Source organism: Pelodiscus sinensis, chromosome 23, assembly GCF_049634645.1.
Source record: "Pelodiscus sinensis isolate JC-2024 chromosome 23, ASM4963464v1, whole genome shotgun sequence".
NCBI lineage: Eukaryota > Metazoa > Chordata > Testudines > Trionychidae > Pelodiscus > Pelodiscus sinensis.
Genome location: NC_134733.1, coordinates 17,713,497 through 17,740,833, shown reverse-complemented (window position 1 = coordinate 17,740,833; position 27,337 = coordinate 17,713,497). Strand labels below are relative to the sequence as shown.

Genomic DNA, 27,337 nt, shown 5'->3' with positions numbered 1-27,337 from the left:
GTCTCAGCAGAAGTACTCTGAGACTTCTGTTCACCCCAGGAGCGCTAGAAGTAAGTTTTACAAAACAAAGGCACATGAGAATGTGGAGTGAGTGGTCTTACAAGGCAAACTGCGACAAAGATAAGAGTTTACATGATAATTTGTGACAGACTAGGAGTATCCATGAATTTGAGAGAGTCATTCGTAAGGGTCTTTGATTAGAGTTAATTTGATTTCACTCTGATACAGGGAGAGATCTGGAAAACTTTTTAACCCTTACAGCAGTTTTCTTTCAGAGAGTTTTGATTTCTGCACAGTCCCCCCTTTAGACACAATTGGAGTTATTGGATTTTCCCCACACGGCAAAGGTGATTTGGTTGGTGGAGCAGGACAGCGGCTTTCAGGACCAGGAAACCTCTCTGTGCACTGGGCCTGGCCAAGCCGTTGGAGTCACAAGGATCCCTGCTGTGTGGCTGAGTCAGAAGAAAGCATTAACTCATCTCTGTGTGGGCAGACGTCCTCCCGCCATAACCAGCGCGGGTCATTAAACCCAGATCTCAGGAACGTTTCCATCCCGCGTGGCGTTCGGTCACCTTCTGCCAGCGGCTACTGAATTAACTGCAGGGAGCAATAGCAGGGCAGGGCAGTCCTGCCCAGGGGGACTTTCTAGGAAATACAAATAGGAATTCAGCTATGGTAGAAATGGCTCTCTCGCTGCTTCGTGCGCTGGCACCTTTGCAAAGGGGGAGGCCTTGTACACACCAGTTGCCATTGCCCACTGTCAAGGGAGGGTGGAAGTTTTGAGGCCAGCGGGGCCGCGAGGGAAGCCTGAGCAGCAAGGAGGATAGAACGCAGGCAGTTTTCCTGGAGAGGTGCGTGCTGTCACGCTCCGGCCTCCACGCGGCTCCCGCCGCTCCACAAGGGAGGCGGGGGAGGATGCCGACCCCTTTCGGGCAGGTAACCAAAGGAAAGAAGGGACCCAGGGGGAGATCAGTGTCTTTCTGAGGCCCTCAAAATGGGCCAGGCTCTCCAGCGGCTTTGTCGATATTTCTGAAGTCCTGTCACTGGCTGAATTAGCATTTTCTGTTGCTAATTAACAGCCTGTTGTCAACCGCTCTCCTGGGCCGGGGGCTAAGCTCAGAAGCACAGGGCTGGCTGTGCTTGCATGCGGCTGACAGCGGATCCTTCCCCTGTGCCAAGTGCTGTGCATGCGAAGGCCTGGAGGGCAGGGGATTTTTCTTCCCTGAGTTTTCAGGATTGTTCTTGTTTCCTGGCCTGCTCTGCTCTGGATGGCTCCAGGAAGCACCATCTTTGAGAAGAGGTTCATCACATCAGGCTCATTACCTGAACCCAGCCCCGGTTGTTGGCTCTTATCCAGGTCGCTGGGATCTGAAAGCAGCCACTTTTGGAGCAGCTGTTTGCTGGCCCAGTTGGCAATTTAATTGGATGGCTGAGGAGCACCTCAGTAGGTTTTCCCTGTGGGCAGGTGCCCATGTTCCCACCACCACTAACATGCTCCGGCACTAGCCCGGTAGCTGAACTGCCTCCTCCACATGACTGAGGCAGCTTGCGCAGGCCTGGTCTGTGATGTGTCCAGTCTGAGGAGGAATGAAGGACGCCAGTCAATCCAACGCCCTCCTCTGAGGCCTGTTTCTGTCCCTCATGAATCCGGGCAGAGTTCCAGCAGCATCTGCTCCTTCCACCAGGGAGCGGTGGGCATTGTCCGGAGTCCTCCACTTGGTGTCTCCACCCGGCACCTTTGTTTTGCGCCTTTGCCCCTCACTCCTGTGTCTGTTGTCCCGAGAAATCAGCCGGGTGCTGGTGCCTCTCCCTCATTTGTGGGGGCAGGTCTTTTGTTTGGGGTAGGCCTGCCACCTGCCTCCTAGGATTCAGATAGGCCAGCACTGTTAACCAGCCCCACAAACGGCAGGTAATGCCAGCTTCTCCAGACGTGTTGACCACCCAACAGCCTCTGGCTGCTGCTCAACCTTTGCATGCGTTCGTCATTCTGGCTTCTTTACCAAAGCTCTCAGAAATAGCTTCCAATGTGGATTGGGCGATGGAATTTCCATCGATTAGTCGATAAGCAGGGGAGCTGCACCGGGGTTAGCTCCTGGCTCCGGGAACTAACCCCTCTGCAACTCCGCCTTTTAAAAATATAAATAGCCAGTAGGCTCTTAATACATTTAAAAGGCTGGTGTATAGCGTGAGGGACCCGTCATGAGCTGGGAATTGGCTGTCCTGGTTTGTGCCAGGTCTTCCCTGCTACGCGTCTGCTTTTTAAATGTATTAATAGCTAGCAGGCTCTTTAATATATTTACAAAGCAGAGGTGCAGCACCCAGTCCCCGCTACCCCCCTGCCCTCTGTGGAGACGGTGCTGGGTGGAACCAGCTTTTAAGCTGGCTCCCCCCAGCACCGGCACCAGCAACCCCCCTGATAGAGGCAGCAAGGGTGGGAGGGGGAGCGACTAGTTGAGGGACTAGTCACTTATATCCCTATGATGTGGGCACCTGTCCCCTACAAAATAGGTTGAGACAAGCCACCTCATGTAGACCATTGAAGAGCAGTTTGGAGGGTGACAGCTTTTCAGGAGCTGCCTGGGTCAAAAGCTGAGGCGCTACAGGTGAGAGTCACCTTTGTGGCTAACATATTCTTGTCTGGGTCACTCAGGGCTGAGAGCGTTTGCACCGTGGCAGAGAATGCAGGATCAAGGGTGAATTATTCTTCAGCTAAGCAGCTCTCAAATGCTCTTTCATGGGTTCTGTTGTGGGTACATAACAGCAAAACAGTCAGACAATGTAGTGTATTTTGTGTGTGTGTGTGTGTGTGTACAGAACATACATGCACGCATACACAGATGTTTTAAAAAATAGGTTAAGACTGTTAAGGGTTCAAAGTCAAGTAGTCAGAAATTAGGAAATGCCAAAGCTGAGTTTTGCCGGTGTTACCTTATTTCACTGCCTGATGCTGTGCCCTGTGGAAAACAAGTGTGTGATCATGTGGTTAGACCAGCAATGGGCAACTTGGGTTAGTGGGTGGGCCGCATGAGTCGCCTCCTTTGTCTCAATGGGCTGCAAGATTCTCATAACCAAGACAGTCTCCCAGGATAGGGGAGTTTTGCTCACGGTACTTGTGTATGTAGAATTTGTGGGGGGTGCAGATTGAACAGTCGCAGCACTTTGGCTGTGGAGCGGCTCTGAGACAGTGCTGTGTGCAATCAGCTTTACGTATATGTCCCGTTAGTAATACCAGGAGAGGAAAAAGCAACACAGATGGAAACCAGCAGAATCTGGCAACCTTGCATGTGGGCACCGGTAAACACAACGTCTCATGGGCAGAGGTGAAAGTAAGCGGGTGCGCCCAGTGCTCAGCTCCGGCAAGAGCCTGCGGTGGGCTATTTAAAGAGCTGGCAAAGACCCGGTTTGCAATAGGACAGTTCCTGTAAGAGATGTTAAGTTACTGTCACTGCTGCTCCTCACGGGCCACGCACAGAGCCCTGTGGGTTGTCCACCACAGGGTTAGACTATCATCAGATCTTTATGCACAGAGGGGTTGAAGTTAGATGCCATTGACTTTGTTGGTCCCAGGATTTCACTCTTGGTAGCTAAGCAAGTGGGTGACGTACCAGGTTCCTGGCAGCAGCCAGCAGTTCTTTCTATTGCTGCAGTGTTGGTTTGTACCAGCCCTGCCTTCGTGCTGCAGGCGACGGGAACGTGTCTACAAAGGGAACGTGCATAGCATGTTGGTTACCCAGGGCTGCAGAGCACTTGGCATGCCGTTGTGACTCAATAGGGGCATTGAGTAGCTGGTGTTCTGATAATATAGGCAGGTGAAATGAAGCAGAAGGGCTAGTTGACTTGCCCAAGGCCTTGCAGAGTGAGTCAGTGGTGGAGCTGGAGAAGAACCCAGGAGTTCATATGTGCAGTCTTCTGGGCTAGACTCGAAATACACTGTGCTCTACGAGAAGCTATTTAAAACCACCTCCCTGCATGCCGGGTTTGCTAAGATGCCATCTCTCTGCTTTATCAGTTAGCCAATCTTCCCCACCCTGCTGGGTTGATCATGTACCTCACAAGCCCTTCTCCACTTCCTTTCCTGTGCTGTCTGGTGGGCTGTTCTTTTAAAACACACACACACACACACACACACACACACACACACACACACACACACACACACACACACACACACACACACACACACACACACACACACACACACACACACACACACACACACACACACCACTACCCGTGAGGTGAAAGCAAAATACAGTTGCAAAGGTGAGACTTGAAATCCGCGGCTGCTCAGGGAAGTTTCCTCCCAAACTTTCCTCTCTGCTTGGAAGACTCCTCCCAGTTGGGCAACCAGATGAATTCCCTTCCCCCCCCCCCCCCCCCCCACACACTTCCCCATCAATAAAACGGGCAGGAGTGTCAAGCCCTTTCTGAAAGCCTTTTTCAAACCCTTTCACCTTCCAGGGTGGGGAGGAAGGAAGTGAGCTGATGAGCCGCAGCAAAGAGGAAAGTGTGTTATGTTGCCTGTGGAGTCCAGGGGAATCCATTTTCATTCCTGTGATGAAGTGAATTGAACTGTCAAGTAGAGTTAAGCCAATTACACTGTGTCAACCCCTTTGCAATGAACACGTCCCCTGAGGAATGGCTCCATGGAAAAGAGCATTGACCCGAACGGATGCATGTATGTGTGTCCCAGAACGAAAGGGACCAGAAAACCAGGGAGGAGTAAAGGCAGGAAGACGCCACTCTGCGAGGTGGGCAGTGAAGAGCCCTGTCTGTAAAGGCGTTTTCGCGGGTCGGCATTTCCGATGTAAAACATGGATGAGAGAAGCAGGGCACCATCAGGTTTGAAACGAAGGCCAGATGTGTGGTCAGGGGACAGCTGGGAGAAGGACTGTGGCAGAGACCAGATGGCTGCGTTCCTCGGCGAGGTGGTGCGGGACAATAGATGAATGGTCTCTCCAGCCCCTTGCACGCTCCTACAACTGCACGTCCAGCCCCAGCGGGGGGGGGGGCGGGGCAGGGGGGAAGAGGAGCAGGCCTCTGTAGTAATGTTTTTTCCCAGCAGGGAAATATTAACCCTGTGTCACCTGAGTGTTGGTTTGTCCTTCTCATTGCCCCAGACCCAGATGGAGGAGTTCAGGCAGCTCAAGGAAGCTTTGCAGAAGATGCCAAGTTTCAAGGACGTGGGCCCTGTGAAGGGACAGCAGCAGCTCCAGGCATTGAAGGAACAGCCCCCAGCTCCCGGCGGCAACCGTTTATCGTTTTCTAGGCAGAAGGTAAAGTACCCCGGCATTGGGCCTTTCTGGGTTCAAACCAGGGGCATTCTGGGCAAAGGAATGCTGCTTGGCGGGGTGGGCGAGTCCCTGGGGTTAATTCTCGCCCCCCTGCCCCTGTTCCACTCTCCACAAGGAATACAGCACTGTCCTCTCTCCTCCTGCCAGGCGTCTGCAGCCAAAATGCCTCTGAGCCCTTTGGCTCAGGAGAAGCCCCCTGGTGGGAGCCTAATGAGGCCACAGATCTCTGGGGTCAGGAGCCAGGGAGAAGAGACTTTGCCTCACGGCCAGACCTCACATAACAGCGATGGCCCCAGATCCCAGGGCGATGTCCTGTTTGTCCATCCGGCCCCGCTGCAAGAAGGTAACCCACCTCCAGTAGCCCTGCCTGCCTGGCCGCAGGGGCACGGGAACGGCGCTGTGATCCGATTCGCACGGACAGTGAACAGCGTGCAGAATGGGAACACGGTAAGTGGAGTGCAGTCAGCTGTGTAATCCAGGCTGGGACGAAGGGGGAGCTAGTGACACTAGACAGCCCAGGCTGTCAGGCCGGGAGCCAGGGACTCCGAGAGACCCACAGCATCTGTCTGAGTCCAGCAGCCTTTTTTAACATTTGGAAGTGAAACCAGTGTGCCTGGAAACCAGCTCCCTGTCCTGGAAAGTAGGCGTTTTTATTTAGTGCTAGCTGGTATACGTGGCGGCATTACTCGGGTCCTTAGCTCCATTCGTTTTTGTTTTTGGAAAATAAAATGAAAATGTCCAGGCTTCACTGAAATCATTGTGCTGGGGAGGAGGGGTTCAGCATGCAGGCTTCACTGGGGAGAGAAGGCAACCCCAGCTCTCTCTGCCTGTGGCAACTTGGGGCCAGGTGAGAAGCACCTCTCCATGGCCACAGCAGCTCCAGCAAGAACAGCCAGGGGAGGGGTGCATGTCCCTCAGCTGCCCCCTGCGCTCCCAAGCCAGAGTGAGGAATGTATAAAACTGCACTTTCCCTTCGCTCCCTGACTGAGGGGAGCAGCCAGCAATGTCCCTGTATGAATTGGGGGGGGGATTGTCCCCCCCCGCCCTCCCTAGAGAGAGCCTGAGCAGTTGGAGGCTCTAGATAGGAGAGGGCGACCCCAGCCAGCCCCTTCCACCTGCCTGGTGATTCGGTCTCTTTTCTGTAGGGTCTTCTGAGAAGCAATCCCATTCCAGGCACATCCCACTGTCCTGGCCCAACCAAACCCTGCCCTTGCTTTAAGTTGTGGTAAAAGGAAGCTGCAAACCGAATTTGGTGGCCTAGCCCTTGCCGTTTAGGAGGAGTTTTTGAACACACAGACAGACCAACAGACTCTCTCAAATATATAGCCGATAAAAATTAGTCGGTTCCCTGCAGGCTGCAATGACGCAGCGGTGCCTGCAGCCATAGGCGCGTTCCGCACCCTGCACACCCTCGGCGGGGGCGTGGACGCCCGGGGAGGAGGAGTTTGTCCCAGGCTCTCGTTTGAGGGGCCCCCTAAACTGAGTGGCACTGTGACCCGTCCTGCAGTGCCTCAGCCCTGCCGTGCCCTCGTTATGACACGTCGGGTCAAATTGTGGTGAGTGAAATCGGTGGCACTGTGATCTTGCGTACTGGGTCATGGCAACGAGTGTGGGGAGCCAGGCCCAGCCCTACTGCGGGGACGAGTGCGCTCCCATTGACAAACGTCCGGGGGTGTCCCTGCCATGGAGCGTGGCAGATCTTGAATTCTGAGCAGGGTTGCATTAGAATCTGACCATTTCCATCAGTATTAACGTGCATCTCCTCTTCCTCCCCCTCCCCGTTCAGTCCCTGGAATGCTGGGGCAGGATTGAGCGTGCCAGCCTGCAGCGAGAGCTGCCCCTAGGTTTGTTGCGAGCCAGCAGGGTGTTTTTATTGTGGCTGGTGAGGAGTGAGGACTCTCTTCCTCCCCCCGGCGTCTGCCAGCTTTTGGTTTCCAGCTTTCATTTTCATTTGGCGATTTCTTCCCTCTGAGCGAAGGGAAAGGGTGACTCTCTGGCTGGTCTGCAGGGAACAATCCTTGGGAGACGTTTGCGTTTCCTCATCCCTGGACGTCCTCTGGGAGGAGAGTGCTGACTGCTGGCCTGAGGCGCAGCCAGGCACTTTGTAACGAAGTGTTCGGATGGTTTCCGCTGCTCCTTTCCCCAGTTCTCGCTAGACTTTGGTTTGCTCCCTTTGTAAACTGCTAGACTGTGGTTCAGAGAGGGCTGGAGCCTGCACTCCCATAGCTGCAGGGATTCCTGCTCCTTGGAGGATGCTTGTTTGGCAAATAACTCACCCCGGGTGTCTTCATCGACCCTCGTCCCTTCTACCCTCTTTACCATCTAGCTACAGCCCAGAGCTGGACCTGGGGTCTCCTCCGCAGAGCAGGGGGAGCCTGTTCATTTGCTCCAATGGCTTTTGGATCAGGGCCATAAAATTAACTACAGGCTGAGTAGAACTGACTCCACTGTCAGCCAAGGAACAGAGAATAAGGGGATGACCAGCCCGGTCCTCTGCTTCCTTTATAGTGCTGCTCATCCATATTTATTCTAGTTATTTACGGCTTTTTCTGTGGTGCTCTTCAGCATGCCATTGGCGCTCTTTGGGGCTGTCACGAATTTATCTGCCCAAGGGGGGGGTCCTCCCCTAAGGTGGGGGGCGTGTTGTCATCCCTGTGTTCCAGCTGCTGCAGACATTTCAAGGACCTTTGTTCCAGAGGTCTGAGCACTCACCGCTCCCGCTGACTCCCGCTGGATAGTGACTTGCCTAGGTCCACACAGCGAGTCTGCAGCACAGCCAGGAACCCCCAGCTGAAGGGTCTCTGTGTCTGGCAGATAAACCGAACATGTTTCCTTGGCCAGGTGTAGGGATACGAGAAATGGAGCTGGGCATCGGTGAATGCGGGAAGATCGGAGAGCGGGAGAATTAATTCTAGAGCGCGGGTGGGGGAAAGACACCCGAAACCTCAGATGTTTGCCATGCTGGTCCCTGATCGGTCAGTGCCTATTTCTCTGCATCACTATAGTCGTCTTTTATGCAGTCTTTGGTTTGGGGACCACCCCCCCAACTATATTATCTTCCAAATCCCATGTGGATTTACATGCTGGCCTGGTCCAGAAACACTCTTGTCCTCAGCCTTTGAGTAAGGACATTTTGTACGTACTCAGCAGGATAGTTCAGTGACTGGGGTACCCGGGATGCAGAAGAAAGGTTCAACTCCCTACTCTGCCACAGACTTCCTGTGTGACCGTGGACAAGCCACCTGATGCCTCGGTTCTTCCATTGTAAAATGGGGTTGTTAATATCACAGGCATGTCTCTACAGATGTTGTGAAGATGAGTACGTGTTAATTGCGCCCTGGCAAACCAAACAACACTATAACCACTCTAACTGCATTGTAGTTACATGGTAATTACTATGCCCTTATGTTAAGGACCCTTTTGTTCCATGGACACTGGCTTGCTGAGGACAGGCAATCACAGATCACTTAGCCCACCCAACAGAAGTTTTTTTTTCTTTTTTTTTTTTTTAACTCAGAAAATGGTAGCATGGCTGGCAGCGAATGCATTCCCCCCGCAGAGCAATTCCTATCCGAATGTTCCCTGCTGAAAGATGTGATCCAAACGTGAGGGGCAGTGAGTCCAAGAGGCCGGGTAGATTGTACCGTTCTTCACTCTCTCTGCAGGCTGACAAAGTGGTGGGGAGCATTCCGGGGAGAACCAGTGAGGAAAACCACGCTCCCAGAGGGGAAGTGCCACATCCGAAACACCCATCTACGTCGGAGAAGGAGGCAGCTCTGGCCAACCATCCCTCAGCAGGCAACAAACAGGCCCAACTGCAAAGGTTTGTACAGCTGGGCTCTCCTCTACTTGCGCATTCAGGGGGAAGAAGGCTAAAGAAAGTCATGAAAGCCCACTGAACCTTTCTCTTTGCTGGGGGAGAGGGGACTGTTCCATGTCCTCTTCCATATGTAGAGGCACAAATGGAGACTCCAGGTCCCAGCAAGCTCTGCTCCTTCTTGATTTGCCCATGCAATGCTCCAGCATGCTTCCGGCTGCAGGCCACTCATGTCACGATGCAGCATTGCATGCTGGGATGCATGGCCTGGTGGGTTCTATTTCCATGTGGAAGATGAGGGCAACATGGTGCCATGGTGCAGAACTCTGCACGGGCTGCATTTAGCCAGTGAGGTGGGCTGTGGCTGCCACTCCTGTAGGCATTGTGCAGTAGGAAGAGACTGCGGGGAAGCGGGGGCTTCTGTTGGGGAAGGTGCAGGGCATGGATTGAGCCATAGCTGGCAGAAATGGCAGTGCACGATTTCGAGTTGATTCTGCCAACCTCTCTGCAGCGGGGAAGTTAGAAATGAAAATGGTGTTTAGCAGGCTGACAAAATACAGCACAGCGGAGCCCGTGCGTCTTCAGCAGCAGGGCCGTTAAGCAATCCCATCAGCTCCTCTAATTAAGAGGCATTAAGCAGAAGTTCCGTCGTGTTTTCCACTAATTAATCAGTAACCCATCAAGCTCTGTGGGAACGACCAGAGCAAGAGCTGAAGGCTTGTCATCTTCGAGGTTCTATGGTAATTGAGAGGTGGCAGGCAACTGGGATGCGCCTGTCTCTTGGCCTTGCATCTGGGTTTGAGGGGAAGCTTCTGCACTTTTCTCTCTTGTGGATTTCTTTCCATCTCGTGGGTGGAGCTGCTGCTTGGATCCATGTCTCTGTCATACCAGCGGGGGAAGCTGCTTGGAAGAGCCTTGTGTGATTGTAAGGTGGACACCTAGGCCTTGTCTACATACATAGGTTGCACTGATTTAAGAGGTTTGTTAACTCTCCAGTAAAACTCAGGTGCGCCGTCCTGAGTAGATGCACTTGAATTATTTTACAATTGGCTTATCTTGACTTTAGCTTAATGCGGTAAATGTAAACCCATTTCATTGTGGCCAGACAGCGGCTTGCACAGGTTTAACTGAAGAGATTGAAAACAGGCACAATTTTTCTTTTAGGTGAAGCCTTACTATGGAAATTTCCCAGCTTCTTTGGGGCTGTAGTTTTTATTAGACAAATGCAGAAGGCCTCTTTGTACAGCAACCTGTATTACTCGGCCTTCGTTCCATGGTATATGGGAGAAGAGACGAATGCTCTTTGGGTAATCTACGATACATTTGAGAGCGTTTGTGTCTCTGTCCGTCTGTCTGTCGGTTTGTTCAAGAGCTTCTCCTAAACAGTAAGAGCAAGGAGCACCAAATTCGGTTTGCAGCCGCCTCTTATCACAACTTAAAGCAAGTGCAGGGTTTGGTTGTGCCAGGACAATGGGATGTGCCTGGAATGGGGTTGCTACTCATAAAACCCTACAGAAAAGAGACCGAATCACCAGTCGGGTAAAAGGGGCTGTCTGGGAGTATGCCCCCAAGCCTCCCGCACTTCAGGCAACCATTAGGGAGGACAAGGGAGGGGGGGCTGAAGTCCCCCCTCCTCCTCCAATTTATACAGGAACATTGCTGGCTGTTCCCCTTCATCAGGGAGTGAGAGGAAAGCGCATAGTTCTCTGCATTCCTCACTCTGGTTGGGCAGTGCAGAGGGCAGGCTAACCTGGACCTTCCCCAGTCAGGGGACATGCACCTCTCCCCCATCTGTGCTCGCTGCAGCAGCCATGGAGAGGCGCTTCTCACCTGGCCCCAAGCTGCTGCGGTGAGAGAGGGCTGGAGTTGTCCTCTCTCCCCAGAGCACCCTGCAAAGTGAACCCCTCCTCCCCAGCCTCACCCCACAGCAATGATTTAAATGAAACAGTTTACAAATAAAGGTGGATTCAGAAGTAGGGGGTGACTGTTACACTCAGATCAGGAAATGTAGACTCATTGTTTGTATTGCATTCATGCTTAGCAGCCCCAGTCATAGCCCACGACCCATTCTGCCAGGTGCTGTATAAACACAACAAAAATACTCCCCAAAACCCCCCAAAGACCTGACAATCTAAGAGAAGGTCTCTGCTGTCCAGCTGGCAGAATGAGCAGTCTGCGTGTGAAAACACTTTGACACTGCAGTTGTTCCAAGTGTGGCTCCAATCCAACATTCTCAGGTGATCTGTTCCCTCCGTGTCTCCAGGTTGCATCCACTTATTTTACTGAAACAAACAGGATGATGCTCCTATTAGATCTGCAGATCCAGTCACGCTGGGGGAGAGACAACTTCGGAATGGTCGACTGAGTTGTGATGGGGACAATCACCCTTCATTTCCTTCCCCCTCTCCGTCGTGTTCTCTCAGCTTGCCAGCTCCTCAGGACAGGCGCTGCCTCATGTTGTTAGGGATCTAAAATCCTGTTTAATCACTTAATTGATTAAAAGGGGGCAGGTGGGCTGGAGCTGTGTGTCCCCCCCCCCTCCCCATATGGCAGGCAGGGAGCTGCTCCAAACCCTACTGATTAACTGCAACCGGCAAGTCTCACCTGTTAAGAGCAAGGTCTACCAGTTAACCATTCACATCCCTAATTGTTTTGTATCTGTACAGTCCCTAGAACCATAAGTAGCTTCCCAGTGGCTTTAAGGAAACATACTAGATGGATGAGGTTAGCTTGATGAGCCATGGAAATTGGACATGGGTGTCATTAAATGCAGCCTTTGGCCTCGACTGACTATTTCATTGCTGTGAGTTGTTGCATATAACACAGAGGGGAGCTCGTCACCAGTAAATAAGTCAGAGCATTCAAGCAATGAGCCATTTGGCATGAGGAGACAGAGTCCTGCAAATCCACGGATATCCGCTATGTATCGATGGGTATCCGCATCCACGGATGTCAGTGCAGGTATCCTCGGCTCAGTTTTGCAGATATGGATACAATTTGTGTATCTGCACAGGGCTCTAGAGATGGAGGCTGCAGCAGGGCACTGACAGGGCATTCTCCCTGAATGGATCAAACTGCAAGAAGTCGTCAGAGCGGCTAGGGACTGTCATGTTACTGGATAGTGTGTGTGGAGGGGCGGGGGCATCAAAGTGACATTCTCTTGGAGAGGTCAATGCCAAAAATACACTCAGAGGCAAAGAAGCCATTTGTCCCATGTGAGGCATTATTGCCGGGTGGATTAGATCAGCAGCAGATTCCAAAGGAGCTCTTGAGGGTTGATTTACATTTTGATTGTTTCTCCGATGGGGTGATCCGGGGTGACATTCCAGCTACAAGTTCCTTTCTAACAGCTTGCGCGGGGGCAGCATGCTGGCTTTAAATGCAAGATACGCAGCAAGAAAAGCAAATATGGTAGGTGACCAGATTGGCTTACCGGGGACATCCGTGGTGAGCTTAAACACACAAAGGAAGCTTACAAGAAGTGGACAGATGACTAGGGAGGAGTATAAATATATTGCTCAAGAATGCAGAGGACTTATCAGGAAGACAAAAGCGCAACTGGAATTGCAGCTGGCAAGGGATGTGAAGGGTAACAAGAAAGGTTTCTACAGGCATGTTAGCAATAAGAGGGTGATCGGAGAGGGTGTGGGGCCCTTACTGGATGAGGGAGGTAACCTAGCGACAGATAATGTGGGAAAAGCTGATGGACTCAATGCTTTCTTTGCCTCTGTCTTCACGGACAAGGTCAGCTCCCAGACAAATGCACTAGGCAACGCAGTGTGGGAAGTAGCTGGACAGCCCTTGGTGGGGAAAGAACAGGTTAGGAACTATTTAGAAAAACTAAACACACACAAATCCATGGGCCCTGATTTAATGCATCCGCGGGTACTGAGGGAGTTGGCAAATGTCATTGCGGAGCCTTTGGCCATTATCTTTGAAAACTCGTGGAGATTGGGAGAGATCCCGGATGACTGGAAAAAGGCAAATATAGTGCCCATCTTTAAAAAAGGGAAGAAGGACAATCCAGGGAACTACAGATGTGTCAGCCTTACCTCGGTCCCTGGAAAAATCATGGAGGGGATCCTCAAGGAATCCATTTTGAAGCACTTGGAAGAGGGGAAAGTGATCAGGAATAGTCAACATGGATTCACAAAGGGATAGTCGTGCCTGACCAATCTGATTAGCTTCTATGATGTGGTAACTGGCTCTGTGGATATGGGAAAGTCAGTGAATGTGATATACCTTGACTTTAGCAAAGCTTTTGATACAGTCTCCCACGATATTCTTGCCAGCAAGTTAAGGGAGTATGAATTGGATAAATGGACTGTAAGATGGATAGAAAGCTGGCTAGACTGTTGGGCCCAACGGGTAGTGATCAACGGCTCGATGTCAGGTTGGCAGTCGGTTTCTAGCAGAGTGCCCCAAGGATCAGTTCTTGGACCAGTTTTTTCAACATCTTTATTAATGACCTGGGTGAGGGGATGGATTTCACCCTCAGCAAGTTTGCAGATGACACTAAGCTAGGGGGAGAGGTAGATACGCTGGAGGGCAGGGACAGGGTCCAGAGTGACCTGGACAGATTAGAGGACTGGACCAAAAGAAATGTGATGAGGTTCAACAAGGACAAGTGCAGCGACCTGCACTTGGGATGGAAGAATCCCAACACTGTTACAGGCTGGGAACTGAATGGCTAAGTAGTAGTTCTGCAGAAAAGGACCTGGGGGTTACAGTGGATGAGAAGCTGGATATGAGTCAACAGTGTGCCCTTGTAGCCAAGAAGGCTAATGGCGTATTAGGGTGCATTAGGAGCAGCATTGCCAGCAGATCCAAAGAAATGATTATTCCCCTTTATTCGGCTCTGATGAGGCCACATCTTGAATATTGTGTCCAGTTCTGCCGCACCTCCCCCTTTCCCCCCGCCACACACACACACATTATAGAAAGGATGTGGACGCATTGGAGAGGATCCAGCGGAGGGCGACCAAAATGATTAGGAGGCTGGAGAGCATGACCTATGAGGAGAGGCTGAGGGATTTTGGTTTGTTTAGTCTGCAGAAGAGAAGAGTGAGGGGGGATTGGATAGCAGCCTGCAACTTCCTGAAGGGAGGTTCCAAAGAGGATGGAAAGAGGCTATTCTCAGTAGTGACGGATGGCAGAACAAGGAGCAATGGTCTCAGGTTACAGTTAGGGAGGTCTAGGTTGGATATTAGGAAAAGCTATTTCTCTAGGAGGGTGGTAAAGCACTGGGATGGGTTACCTAGGGAAGTAGTGGAGTCTCCATCCCTAAAGGTGTTAAAGTCTCAGCTTCACAAAGCCCTGTCTGGATTGATTTAGTTGGGGTTGGTCCTGCCTTGGTTAGGGGGCTGGACTGGACTGTACCTCCTGAGGTCTCTTCCAGCTCTAGGATTCTGTGATGCTCTATGAGCTGAGCCTGGCTGGAACAGGCAGAGCGGAGGAGTGTACTGAGCTGAAGCCTCTTCCACACACTGGTCTGGAGAAGACAGACCAGTTCTGTCAAGAGCCCAATCCTTGAGAGGCTCCCATTGGCTTGGTACCAAGAACTCGGGGATACGCTCCCAGAAATCTTTGTGCCTGATGCAGGTAGCTGCAGCTCTGAATCTGACACAGATATACAGAGTATAGGGAACGAATGCCGGAGCAATGGGGACTCTCCGAGGAAGGCTTAAACTAACACGTGTTTGTGTGTATGAGCCTAGGATAAGCCTACAAAGTAAATATGTGCCCTAAGGGAGTTGGAAGCACCAGTCCCACTAATGTTAATGGCACCTGAGTGTCCAAATCTCTTAGGCAGGTTTGAAAATCTTGACTGGCATGTGCCTCTGAATCGGGGATTTCAGGCTGCATAAAGCAGAAGTCTGAACTTAAACGGAGCCATTTTTCGAGGCTTTACGTTCTGGTACTTCCGCCTCGTTTGCCACTCCTGAAAGTCTCTGCCTCCAGCATTGGTGGAATGTTGCTGTTCTGGAGAAGCAAACTGGTCTTTGGGAGGCTGTACCCAGATGTTGAACCTTCAAGGTTCAGCCACCAAAAACGTGAAGGCGTTCCTCAGAAATCAAGGCTGAGTTCAGGCTTGGTGCAGGCAGGTGCCACTCGAGTGAATCTCAAGGTCTGGGTTTGGCTCTGGTGGTGGTAGAGATCTTCAGAAGTGCTCGGGGGATTGAATTTTGCCCCTCCTAGTGCGTTTTTGCAGGAGCGGGGTGGAGAGCAGTTCCCTTGTTGGAGAAGGCTGGGCCATCTTTGTACCTGGCATAAAAGATGCTTCCTTTCTGGCACTTGTGGAAAATGTCTTCATGGATGTTCTACGTTCTGCACTCCTGTATGCCCCGCTCCATTCCTGTGCACGTTTATAGGCAGGCCTCTGGATGGCCACGCAGAGATGGGCTTCTGAGCCCTGTGACAAGTAGAACTCCTGCACAGAATTGGCAGCATTGAGGCGAAGGATGGCTGTCTTGCCACCAACCGTCATTAAAAAACCTTTGTCGTGCAAAGAGGGAAGTGGGCAGACAGAGCAGGTCCAGGGAGCAACAGGAGCAGGTTGGCATATCATTCATGGGGAAGGATCAAACTCCCCGCCTACCTGGCCAGGTGCTGCCCATCATTCCACAGAGCTCGGAGGCAGGCAGGTCACAGAGGTCAAGTTCTAAAAGAGAGAGCCCCACTGCCCAAAGTAGACAAAGGGACCTTCACCACAACATTGGTCACAATTACTACAGGTTGAACCTCTCGAATCTAGCACTCTCTGGTCCGGCAACATCTGTGGTCCAGTATGTATTTAGTTTGCTGGATGTCCACTGGTGTGGCATAATTTCCTTCGGTCCCATAAAGTTTGTTTACAGCCACCAGTCCTGTCTCTCGCTGTTCTGTGCTGCTATTTAGCTCTAATTTACCCCTAAATGTCTCAATAAGAGCCCAGTAAGCAGTGGAAGTGTGGGTAACGCTGCTAGACCATACTGACCTCCTGTAGTCTGGCAAATTTTCTAGTTTGGCACCGGTCAGGTTGGGCTAGAGAGGTTCAACCTGTACAACCAATTTATATGAAAGATTTTATTGAAGTAGATCTGTAGGAGGCTATCTGAAGGGTTGCTTTGCAACAAGTTCCTTAAAGCCTTATTTATCTTAAGAAGGCATTCTACACTTCACGGTTCTCCATAATGGTTCTTCAAAGTTTGGCCCAATTATTTTAGAAGTCTGTGGTACAAGCAGCATTATTACTTACTGAGACATAAAAAGGATGTTTGGTCTGGTATTTTTCCAGGAAGGCAAATTTATGCCTTCTAATATGTGGGAAGCATGAGAATGTATTCATTTGGAGTGAGAGGAAATATCACCACTGCAGTATAGATAATTTATCACCGTGCATGAATAAGAGATTAAAGCTTTCTAATAATAATACATTCAATTTATAAAGTATTTTATCTTGCACTTATGTAGCATATTAATTCTTCTGTGGTTTTTCCATGTAGCTTGCAGGGCTAACTAATGCAATCTGCTCCTTTCCCAAGATGTATAATTAGGCAGTTTTGCATGTGTTGGATGTGAGTTTGGTTTTGGGTGGGTTTTTTTTTTCCTGTTTGCATTTAGAATATGAAACCTCACTTTGAAATGTCTCTTGCGCTTACTGCTGTGTGGCTTGTTCTGAGTTTTGTTTTTTATTTTTGTTGCAGCTGGCAAGACATTGTAAACAAAGTGAATGCTCAAATGGATGAGGAACACGTGCACAGTTCCGCAAAGCGCCTTCACCTAGACACCAGACCTGAGCAGGAGATACAGAATGGCAATCTATTGGTGGCCAATCAACAGAGAGAGGCAGAGCCTCAGATAGCCAATCAGGAAGGAGACAAGGAAGGGACAGATGATGAGGAGCTCGAGATGGGTATGGTTCCCTGATGCAGTGAAGTACAATAATGACTGATGCTTTCCAAGGGGGAAGGTTACTAATATAAGAAGTCTCTCCAAAACTGCAAGAGAAATTTTAATTTGAAATTTTTGTCAAGATAACTTTTTTTTTTTTTTTTTAGAAAAAATCCAAACTGGGCCATTTTTGCCCACATCTCTAATCCCTTTCATTTCCTCTGTCTCATGCCCTAGCTCAGTCCTGTTTGGATTCTCAGCACTGCAGGAGACTGCTTCTTGCAGCTGCTACTGTCTCCAGTATGAATTCATGCACTCCACTGGTGTGCTGGAAGGGCTCCCATTCAAGTACTGGCCAAGCCTGGTTTAGGGTTAGTGCCAATAGGCCCAGAACGCAGGTACAACCAAGGCGTGTTTTGCTGTGAACAAAGTCCAGTTGCGAGGAGCTTTAAAAACTCGTCTCTTTCCTGCCTTGCCACGTGCAGAAATGGAGACTGGTTCTGGGAATCCCCTGACACCCATGCCGCTGCGCCCAGGAAGAAGCATGCTTAACATCTGGCATCCGGCAGGGAACCTCAGGCAAGGGGCTGGATGTGGCCCTTGGTTTGCCTGGATCCGGCCCCCAAGACTCGGGGCCACCCCCAGGATTGGGGCGCCTGTGCCAGTGTTCCAGCCCTCCTGCTGCTCCCCCAGGGCTTGGCGCGTACCCCCAGGCTCTGGAGTGCAAGGGGACTGTGAGGACTGTCTTTCGCCTTCTCAGTCAGCCAGTGACGATTTTTTTCTGCTTCTCACTTGTGTGTGGGCCCCGACTGATTTTTCTGTGGGTCAGTGGCCCCTGACCCAAAAAAGGTTCCCCACCTCCTGCCCTTATAAATGACTAAGGAGTCTGTTTCCCTAGGGATGGAAGGTGAAAGGGGCTGCGTCTAGTAATTTACAGGGGAGGCTGTTGCCCTTATTCTCCTCTGTCATCTGGGAAGTCCATTTCATCACCTGGATATTGGGGGTGGGGCAGCCCTTTCGTCCAGCCTTGACCTGTCCCCTTTCTCCAGGGCACATGCTTATAAACAGAAGCAGTGTGCCGGGAATTCACGCAGGCTGAGGCAGTTTGTCTCCTGTCTATAAGAGAGAAATGGAGACTCCCGTTCCACTGTTTCTGGCAAGAGACTTGAGTTCAGTCTCCCACGTCATTTTTCTTTTCGGAAGAGGGATTCCAAGCTCCAACCTGGCAGTGAATTTCCCAGCATCCTTTGAGGGCAAAGAGTAAGCCAATACAAAGGCCAATGAATTGCATTAGTCCATCAGACAACTGCAACGGCCTTGGAAGGTTCAGTCTGGGCAGCTGGAGGAAACCGGTCCTGGTACATGCTAGGTGTGGACCCTCTGCTGTTCCAGCTGCATTGAGACTGCCCAGATAGGTTCAGCCACCTAATCCTGCATTTGCAAGGAGAAGCCATTCAAAGGTGGAGAGGGAGGGAGGACCATTTGATCGGATGCTACAGTTCATCATCAGGCAAGGAAATGGTTCATGAGTAATTCACAAGGGGTATGTCTACACTACCACCCTAGTTCGAACTAGGGTGGTTAATGTAGGCAACCGGAGTTGCAAATGAAGCCTGTGGAAGGAGTCGTACCGGTAGTTCGGAATAGGAAGCCTAATCCGAACTACCTAGTTTGTGCCGCGTATAGCCGCGGGCACGGAGTCCGAACTAGCGGACATTTAAAAATGGCGGCGCCCGGCAAGATGCAAATGAAGCCCGGGAAATTCAAATCCCGGGCTTCATTTGCAACTTCGGTTGCCTACATTAACCACCCTAGTTCAAACTAGGGTGGTAGTGTAGACATACCCTAGCTGAGGCTTGAGAGGGGGAAGAGCCTTTATCTTTGCGTCACTTCACAGGGTTTGACCAGAGGGAGGCCCAAACCACCTCAGGTCAGGGTGTAAATCAGGCCTGCACAACATATAGCCCGAGGGCCGCATGCGACCCACAGGGGCTCACTGTGCGGCCCGTGACAACTACGGGTGGCGCGGCCCCATCCGATCTGCCGGCTAGGCGGAGGAGTGGAGTGCCTCCAAGGAGGGGGAAGTGCAGCGATTCTCGCCGCTGGGCTGCCTGCGTGCAGCTCCGGCGCGAGGAGACGGGGCGTGAGCCAGAGGGTGGGACATTGGTAGACGCCAGGAAGGGGAAGACACCAAGACACCAGGCAGGGTGAAGGAGAGATAAATGCAAGGGGGCCAAGTGGAGACATGCGGTGTGGTGTTTTTTTCATTTTTGTTTGTTTTGCTCAACAAAAATTTTTAGCTGGGTGTTCGGTATTTTTGGGGAGAGCATCCCTACTTGCGGCCCGCAGCTGTTTTCTTTGGAGTAATATGGCCCTCGCCACTTTCCGAGTTGTGCAGGCATGGTGTTAATATTGTCAAACTGAGGGTGGGACAATCACACCATCTCATTGTTGTCATGCTGGACAGGGGAACTGAGGGAACCATGCCCCTTTGTTTAGTGATAGCTGAAACAATTGAAGGCCGCTGCCCAAGGACTAGACTGTTTTCAAGCCTGGGTTGTCGATGGGTCATGCGGCCCAAGGGGTTTCTTAGGGATCTGATAAATAATGCAAAGATGAGGGATTGTAGCAGTGCATCTGTGTGCAGGGGAGAAGCAGCAGAAACATCTCAAATAGTGAAGACAGCAAGGAAGCCACCGAGAGCCAGAGAAAGGTGTGACTTTGAGCAGGGAGAGCTTTTGGGCTGAGTGCTGGTTGGAAAAGGGCTTAGAACTGTGAAGAGAAAAACTATCTCCCTGCTGTTTGTTTCTTAGGGCGTTCAGGGAAACAGGACTTTATGTACATTCTTTGTAAATAAACAGGATTGCATCAAAGTAAAACCTGACTCCATCATCAATTTCTGTCCCTTACCGAAACAATCCACAAGATTCCAAATATTGATTAACTGCTCAGATCTAAAGGGCTAACACACTTAAATACAGTAAGAATGCAGATTTGATCAGTGCAACCGCATGGGATTACTAACTGGAGCTGAGTGAACAAAGTCTCTGTTGCCTTTGGTCAGTGACCTATATCTGAGTGTCACCCTGATTCTGAATGCAATACTGTTTGAGACCGTAGGCAAATTTGCTAGTAAGTGGGGTAACAAGTTTAGGAGCCAGGACTCCTGGGTTCTCTACTCAGCCTCTGGGGACCTGGGTTCAAATCCTGGCTTAGGTCACCGGTGAAAATGAGTTGGCTGGTCTCAGCCTGATCTCTTGCCAGTGGATTTGGATGCAGTTGTCATTCTCTTCTCAGGAGAAGGCTGGGAATAGGAATAGTGGCGGTGAGAGGCAGAGATGCAGGCTGTTATGACTTTAAGGGTATGTCTACACTAGCTCGTTAATTCCTCCTTCCACGAGTAGTAACAGTTCATTCGAACTAAGGGCTTAGTACGAATTAACGTTTTGTGGCCGCGTGTAGCTGCGCGGCAGTGAGTTTGGGCTAGTGAAATTTCAAAATGGCGACCGGACGGGAACATGCAAATAAAGCCTGGGATATTTAAATCCCAGGCTTCATTTGCAACTCCGGTCGCCTCATTTGCCTACCTAGCTCGAATTAACAATCTAGTGTAGACATACCCTAACGGAGTGTTGCCGTATTAGAGAGAGGGAGCTCTGGATTGCTGGGTCATTGTCCTTCCCAGGCAAGAGACCCGCCCCCTCCCAAATATTTGACATGTCCGATATCAAACCAATCCTGTGCTCACCCGGTCCAGTCAACTGGGCACGGAGAAGGGTGGAGACTGAGTAAGAGAGAGAGAGAGTCTGGAGGAGCCATGTTCTTGTTTCAAAGCCCAGATGCTTTGTCTTTTCCCATAGAGGAACCCAGCTGGTATTTCATCTTTAAATACCCTGCTTTCCACAAGTTCCCTCAGCAGAATCAAACTAATTGCCTCACATCAAAGTGAACTCCGCTTTGAAGGAAACTAACTTGCACTGGGGGGTGTTGGGACCAGCAGGACTTGACCTCCGGGCCTTAATTGGGATTAACGCCCTAGGGAGCAACTCCCCTGCCCTGGCTATGAAACTATCTAATTGGGAGTCCTGTTGTCTCTTGGACTCTTACTTAATGGTGCAAGAAGGAAAACTTGGCTAATTCAGATGACAGCACAGAAGCGCCACCCCCCACTCCCAGCCGCTGGCCTTCGTTAAGGCTGCTCTTGTCAAGGATTGTTAGGAGAGGGATAAACAATGATGCCCTCTCAAAATGGCCGATGGGCCCTCCGTGCTCTTTTTTCCCTGCCTCTCAGGAATCCCAGGATGGTAGAGAAGCATCTCAGGCAGGAATATTTCTTTTCTGTTGCCTGTTTTTGCACTTAAAAATGCATCCAGGCCTCAAAGACGCTGGGCCCAATGCAGCCAGATTTAGACCATGAGCTGGGGGAGGCACAATCTCCACACCCTGGGATTAGGGACTACAGAGAATGACGCTCTTTAGTGGGGGGGAGGAGTAATTTCTGAATGGGGGAACCACCCTATAAATTTATCTCATTCTGCCAGCGGGCTGGGCTTCCCTCCAGCACACCATGCTTTACACGCCCACGTCTGCCATCTTGCAGTCGCCATTTTCTCATTGGAATGTTCTTCACCGCTCATACACCCTGTTGCCGACGGGTCAGAGAATCGTTGTTGAGCCCTATGGGTTGCCCATCCTTGTCTTTGTGTCCCCTCAAGGGATCCGTGTGCTGCCTCCCCGGTTCTCCCTGCTCCTGCCGGTCTGAGGGGAGGAGCGGGCGTGGGGCTTCGTGTTCTCTCAGCGTGCCACCGATGGCTGCAGCGTCCTTCTCTTGGGACGCACTTGCCCTGTCGATTGCACACCAGGTTTAGCAGCCTGATGTGGGCGATGCAAAGCAGCCTCCAACATCAACCTGCTCTGCTTGCTGCGGCGTGGTCAGCCATGCCCGTTGGAGCCAGCTGGATCCAGACCCTGACCTGAGGTGGTTTGGGCCTCCCTCTGGTCAAACTCAAGGGCCGTGCAGGGTCCAAACCATACAACAGAAGAAATAACCATAACGAGCAGCCTTGCATCCCGCTCACTGATGCTCCCTGTGGTTCCCCTTTCTCTCCCCCTTTCCACGCAGGGCACCTGCCTTTAATTTCCAAGCATCACGTGCCAAGGCAGGGAGACGTGGTGCCGACCTGTAACCCACCGTGGCGCAGTTGGGCCTGGAGCCATGCTCTGACTGGCTGCACAACTGGGTTGTTTCCATGGATACCACCCAGCCTCTGCAGTCGCCCAGGGTGGGGAGCGAGAGAGACGTTTTCCTGAACGTGCAGATTAGTGGCTGAGCAGCCCGATGGCTCCGTGAGCCAAACGCCCCGTGGTCTGACTCCGGGAAGCAGATGGATGTTATGGGCGCCTCAAGGATAATTAAGCCTCCAAAAAGGCGGCCTTACAAATCCCTTGCCCCTGAAAGCTGTGGCCTGGCGATTCAAAAGGAGCCAGGGGCTCCCAGCCAACACTTCCGCGGCAGTAGCGGCTGGAGCCCTGGGCCCTTTAAATTGCCGCTGGAGCCCTGCACGGCATCTGCTGGATGGTGCTGAGGGCTGCCTTGGAGAGGTAAGCCCCAGCCCCACCCCTTCCAGGGCGTGGAGCAGGCCCTCCTCCGCTCCAGCGTGCCCAGGGGCCCAGCGGGTCTGTCGTCCCCACGGTTAGACCCAGAGATTTTTGTGCTGCCCGCACGTAATTTCGCCACCGATGTCTCCAGGGGAGATTTTGGCCGGTGGGGCAGAGGGGTTGCTGCTGCTCACGGCGATATGGGAAGTGGCTTTGGGTTTTGGCTGCGGAAGCGCCTCTGTGAGGCCAGGGAAAAGGCGATGTCCAATCTCAGAGGCCGGGCACCGAGTTGCTCGTTGCCCCGCCGCCCTTGACAGCAGCTAGCTAGCACATTGGCTTGGTGCATACAAAAGTAATCATTGATTGGGGGGGGAACCCAATAACACCTTAAAACAAGTAATCCCATAGCATCTTAGAGACCAACAAAAATACATAGATAGATAGTATCATGAGTTTTCGTGGGCACAATCCACTTCAGAGGAGCCCACGAAAACCCATGATACTACCTATGTATTTTTGTTAGTCTCCAAAGTGCTACAGGGCTGCTCTTTAAGTTTTTGGTTTTTTTTTAAGTTTCAGACTAACACAGCTACCCCTCTGAGACCACTGATGATGGTCAGTGTTGACAATTTAACATAATGTCATTAGGCACCAGGAGCCAACCCGTCTGTTCTCATCAGACAAGTCATTTCTCTGCCTCCATTTCTCCCCACCCCTCCAAGCTATTGTGTCAGGCGGTCTGCAGATTCAACGCTGCAGCCGCTTCTGCTCTACGTCTGTGTTGTGGCCTGGTAGCCACCCTGCTTCTCTTCTTCCAGTGATGTTTTGTCACAGGCCAGTGCACTTTCTTTCCCACATAGGCACGAGTGATGCGTGAGTTCTCTTCCTTTGGGAGAGCGAGAACTTTCCAGGGTGCACAGGGCCAAACAGTCACAATACCGAGTGCCCCAGTGGTTCTGCTGCTCCCTGGAAGAGGCTTTTGGCCAGACAGATTGACTGGAATTTCACTTTTCTTCCAGATGCCGGGATGATTGAAAGAGAAGAGATCGGGCATGCCCGAAAAGAGGCGGTGGTCCAGGAGCCAGTGGTAAGAGGAGTTGCCATGTTGTCAGCACTCGAAGCCAAAGTCTGCCAGTAAAGCAGAAACTTTCCGGGGAGCGTGTATGACCCGGCATTCCCGGGGGGTTCTCACCTCTGCCCACAAGAAGGTGGTGTTTGAATGAAGAACAGTTGAGGTGTTCCCAGCCTCCATGCAAGTGCTGGTGGGGAGATATGGGCAGCACAGACTGAGAGGTGGGTGTTCGCATCCCAATCCCAGCCATGAGTTCTCAGACAAGTCACTTCCATGAAAACAGGCCCAGTTACTGTGCTTTGATGGGCGCTAGGCAGAGCGGAGCTGGTCAGAGCAAGTGTGCACAGGCAGCGAGGGGCAGGGGTAAATTATTTGCTGTTTGTTGACATCTTGTATCTAATCAGTTACTGAATCTCTTACTCCTGGGGGAGGGGGGTCATAAACCTGTTGTTTCAGAGGGTCCTGAGCATGTTACCCTTCCCTGGTGGCTAAATAGGTCCTGGATAGATCTCATTTTTTTGGATCGGGGAGAGATCCTGAGGAGCAGGTTAGGGAGGTAAGTGACTTAGCTGAGTCATTACTCGACTACTCACTCCCCCCTTCCCCTTGCTGCTTCTGTATCAGAGGCAGCAGAGGGGGAGTTGGCTTAAAAGCAGGGCGGGGGCAGGGGAGGCAGAGGCGCAGCAAGCCAGGACTCAGCAATCCTGGCTCACGCTGGGTCCTGTACCGACCCCTGCTGCAACTCTGCCTTTTAATGTAGTAAGAGCCGCCCAGCTTTTACTACATTTAAACTACAGAGCCGCAGTGGGGCCCCTTATTGACTAATCGTGTACTTAATGCAGATTGTCTCCACTACACAATTAGTCAGTTACCTGCTTCTTCACATCCTGGTGCCAGTTGTAGAAAAGGGATGGGAAGGGACCGAGAACCACTGGCCTAGCAGAAGGAGGTTGTTTCAACCATCTGTAAATCTATTCAGATTGCAGGGGAAAACGTGGGCACGTAATTTTATCTGTGGGGCTGTGGGGGAAGCAATGCGCGGACCAGCATTTATGATGGTGGTAGGGCTAGCTCGATGGTTTGCAAAGTGCTTTGAAGGTGAGACGCGCCATGTAAATAATCCATGTCCATCTGGAGCGCTGCAGCTCCATTATCGGCCTTCTCTTGGCTCAGAGAGACTAGAGGAGAGAGCCCACGGTCCCCTAAGTGAAGAAGGAGGTGTAGTGACTTCAGAGAGATGTGATCTTTCCCTTCCCATTCCTCCCTCTCCCTAACCTCCATAACACTGGCAGGGCCTTGGACCTCCAGCTTGCTTGACTTCCTTTTGCCCAGCGTGGTGCCTGCAAGTTCTTGGGGAAGGTGGGGGGGGACATCATAAGTTTATCTGTAAGCTTGTCTTGCGCACAGACTTTCTCCTTTCTCTGTCTTCCCTAGATGAGAGGACCTAGCTGGTTAGTTACATTCCTCTGCTCCCCCCCCACTAATCTAGCTCCACCTGTGAAGAGTTTGTTTCCTCTAGTGACCTACAGAGGAGAACACCAAAGCAAAACGATGGCCGATATTAAGCAGAAGAGATGACCCTGTGTCTCTTCCCTCCCCATTCATTCTTTTATTTCAGCAACAGGGTGTGTTTCTAACCAATCTGCTATAAGGCAGGAGTCCTGCATCTCCCCCAGCCTTGGAGCTGTGTCTGCCCCTCTCTACTGGAGCTTAGGTCAATGTGACTCCTTTCTCTCTGAGGCTGGTTTGATTAAACACAGGGCAGTTTCCTCCTTTCCGGGGACTGATTTAAGGTCATTGTGCCTATTGCCAGTTGCTTCTGGGCAAACCAACTTTCTGATGTGAGGTGGTTTCCTTCCTTGGGTTGCTGAGTGTCCGGGCAATGACTCCCTAAGCACTTCGTTAAGGCTTCACTTCCGCTGGGTGCTTCTTCATTTGCCAATGTAGCTGGACCGATGGGGAGACTCACAGGATGCACATACACAGTGCCTTGGGATTTAGCAGGGTGGAAAGTGGGGTGAGGGGCAGTGTTCTCTGTAAGCAGAGCGCTTGGGCGGCCACCCAGAAAAGATTGAAATGCTGCTCACAGCTGGCAGCATGTGTATCTATTGGTGGTGCACATCCACACATTGTTCTGTGCACCATGGCATTTTTATTCTGCACATGGATGGGGAAAAAATGAGGGAACCCTGGTGAAGGGGGCAATAAAGAAGGAAGGGGTAAGCAAAGAAGATTTGGCGTGGTCTTTTTAGGCCCCATCACCACCATTAGCCAGAATTTCTTAGTCTCACTTGAGGAGACCCTGATCTGGGGGAACGCCTAAGGACTGCTGCAGAGAGGTGGGAAGGCCTCTTTCCTCCATCCTCAAGTGTAGCTTCTCCTCATTGGCCTGGGTTTAATCACTGGAGAAAGCCGGCTTGTCCTGGCTGCCGTGTGTTGCGTATGTCACTGCTTGGGTGCTCACAAGAGGCTTCCTTCACCCAGATGCCTGATGCTGCAGGAGACCCTGCTCAGGATCCCAATAACCAAGGGGAAGATGAGTTTGAGGAAGCTGAGCTGGAGAGGCCGGAGTTTGAGGAGAAGGCAGTGAGAACAGAGAAATACAAGGAACCCAGCATGCTAGTGAAAGAGGAGATGAAGAAGCCACTGAAGGTAACTAATGTGATGGGGGAAGCCAATTCTGCAGGGAGGAGTGTGGGGGAGAGATGAACAGGGTTCCTGGCCCTACACTTGGGAGGAGGGAGAGGATGCATGCCCCCAGGAAAACTTTCACACACGCACTCTTCCAGCTCCTGTGCTACATTGGGATGGGCTGACAGTGAGAGAACCCAGCAGTCAAAAAAGCAGACAGAATGTTGAGAATCCTTAAGGAAGGGGTGGAAAATAAGACAGAGTATATCTTATTGCCTCGGTATAAATGCCACACCTTGAATACTGCGTGCAGATGTGGTCGCCTCATCTCAAAAAAGATACTTTACAACTGGAAAAAGTTAAGAAAGGAGCAACAAAAACGAGGGGTTTGGAACAACGAGAGATTAAGGAGACTGAACTTTTCAGCTTAGAAAAGAGGAGACTAAGGGGGGAATATGATAGAGGTCTAAAAAATCATGATTGGTGTGGAGAAAGTGAATGAGGAAAAGTTATTTACTTATTCCCATAACATAAGAACTACGGGCTACCAAATGAAATGAATAGGTAGCAGATTAAAACAAAGGGAAGCATTTCTTCACATAGTGCACAGTCAACCTCTGGAACTCCTTGCCAGAGGATGTTGTGAAGACCAGGACTTTAACAGGGTCCAAAAAATAGCTACATAAATTCCTGGAGGTTAAGTCCATCAGTGGCTATTAGCCAGGATGGGCAGAGATGGTGTCCCTAGCCTCTGTTTGTCAGAAGCTAGGAACGGATGATGGGAGGGATCGCTTGATGATTCCCTCTTCTGTTAATTCCCTCTGGGAGTATCTGGCATTGGCCCCTGTTGGAAGACAGAATACTGGGCTGGCCGGCCTTCGGTCTGACCCAGTGTGGCCATTCTAAACCCTTCCTCATCATCATGTCTCTGATTCTGGGCAGTTTATGCACTGGAGACCCAGCTGGATCATGAACAATTTTGACTTGAGTTTCCAGGAGCCACTAGCAAACTGCCCTCATTTCTCCCTCTCCCAGGGTATGTCTACACTGCCA

General features: G+C 51.2%; 1 protein-coding gene across 4 annotated transcripts in view; it reads left to right on the top strand.

Annotated features, from left to right (window-relative positions):
- Window positions 1-27,337, top strand: part of LOC102450495 (uncharacterized) — an 85,204-nt gene that overhangs the window by 45,332 nt on the left and 12,535 nt on the right. For 2 of the 4 annotated variants that reach the window (XM_006124659.4, XM_006124658.2), the window contains exons 7-12: window positions 5,121-5,276; window positions 5,442-5,741; window positions 8,960-9,117; window positions 16,797-17,005; window positions 23,601-23,668; window positions 26,138-26,305. In XM_006124659.4, the coding sequence (XP_006124721.2) occupies window positions 5,121-5,276; window positions 5,442-5,741; window positions 8,960-9,117; window positions 16,797-17,005; window positions 23,601-23,668; window positions 26,138-26,305 (1,059 nt within the window). The remainder of the gene's footprint in view (window positions 1-5,120; window positions 5,277-5,441; window positions 5,742-8,959; window positions 9,118-16,796; window positions 17,006-23,600; window positions 23,669-26,137; window positions 26,306-27,337) is intronic. The other 2 variants (XM_075906715.1, XM_075906714.1) reach the window with 1 other exon arrangement.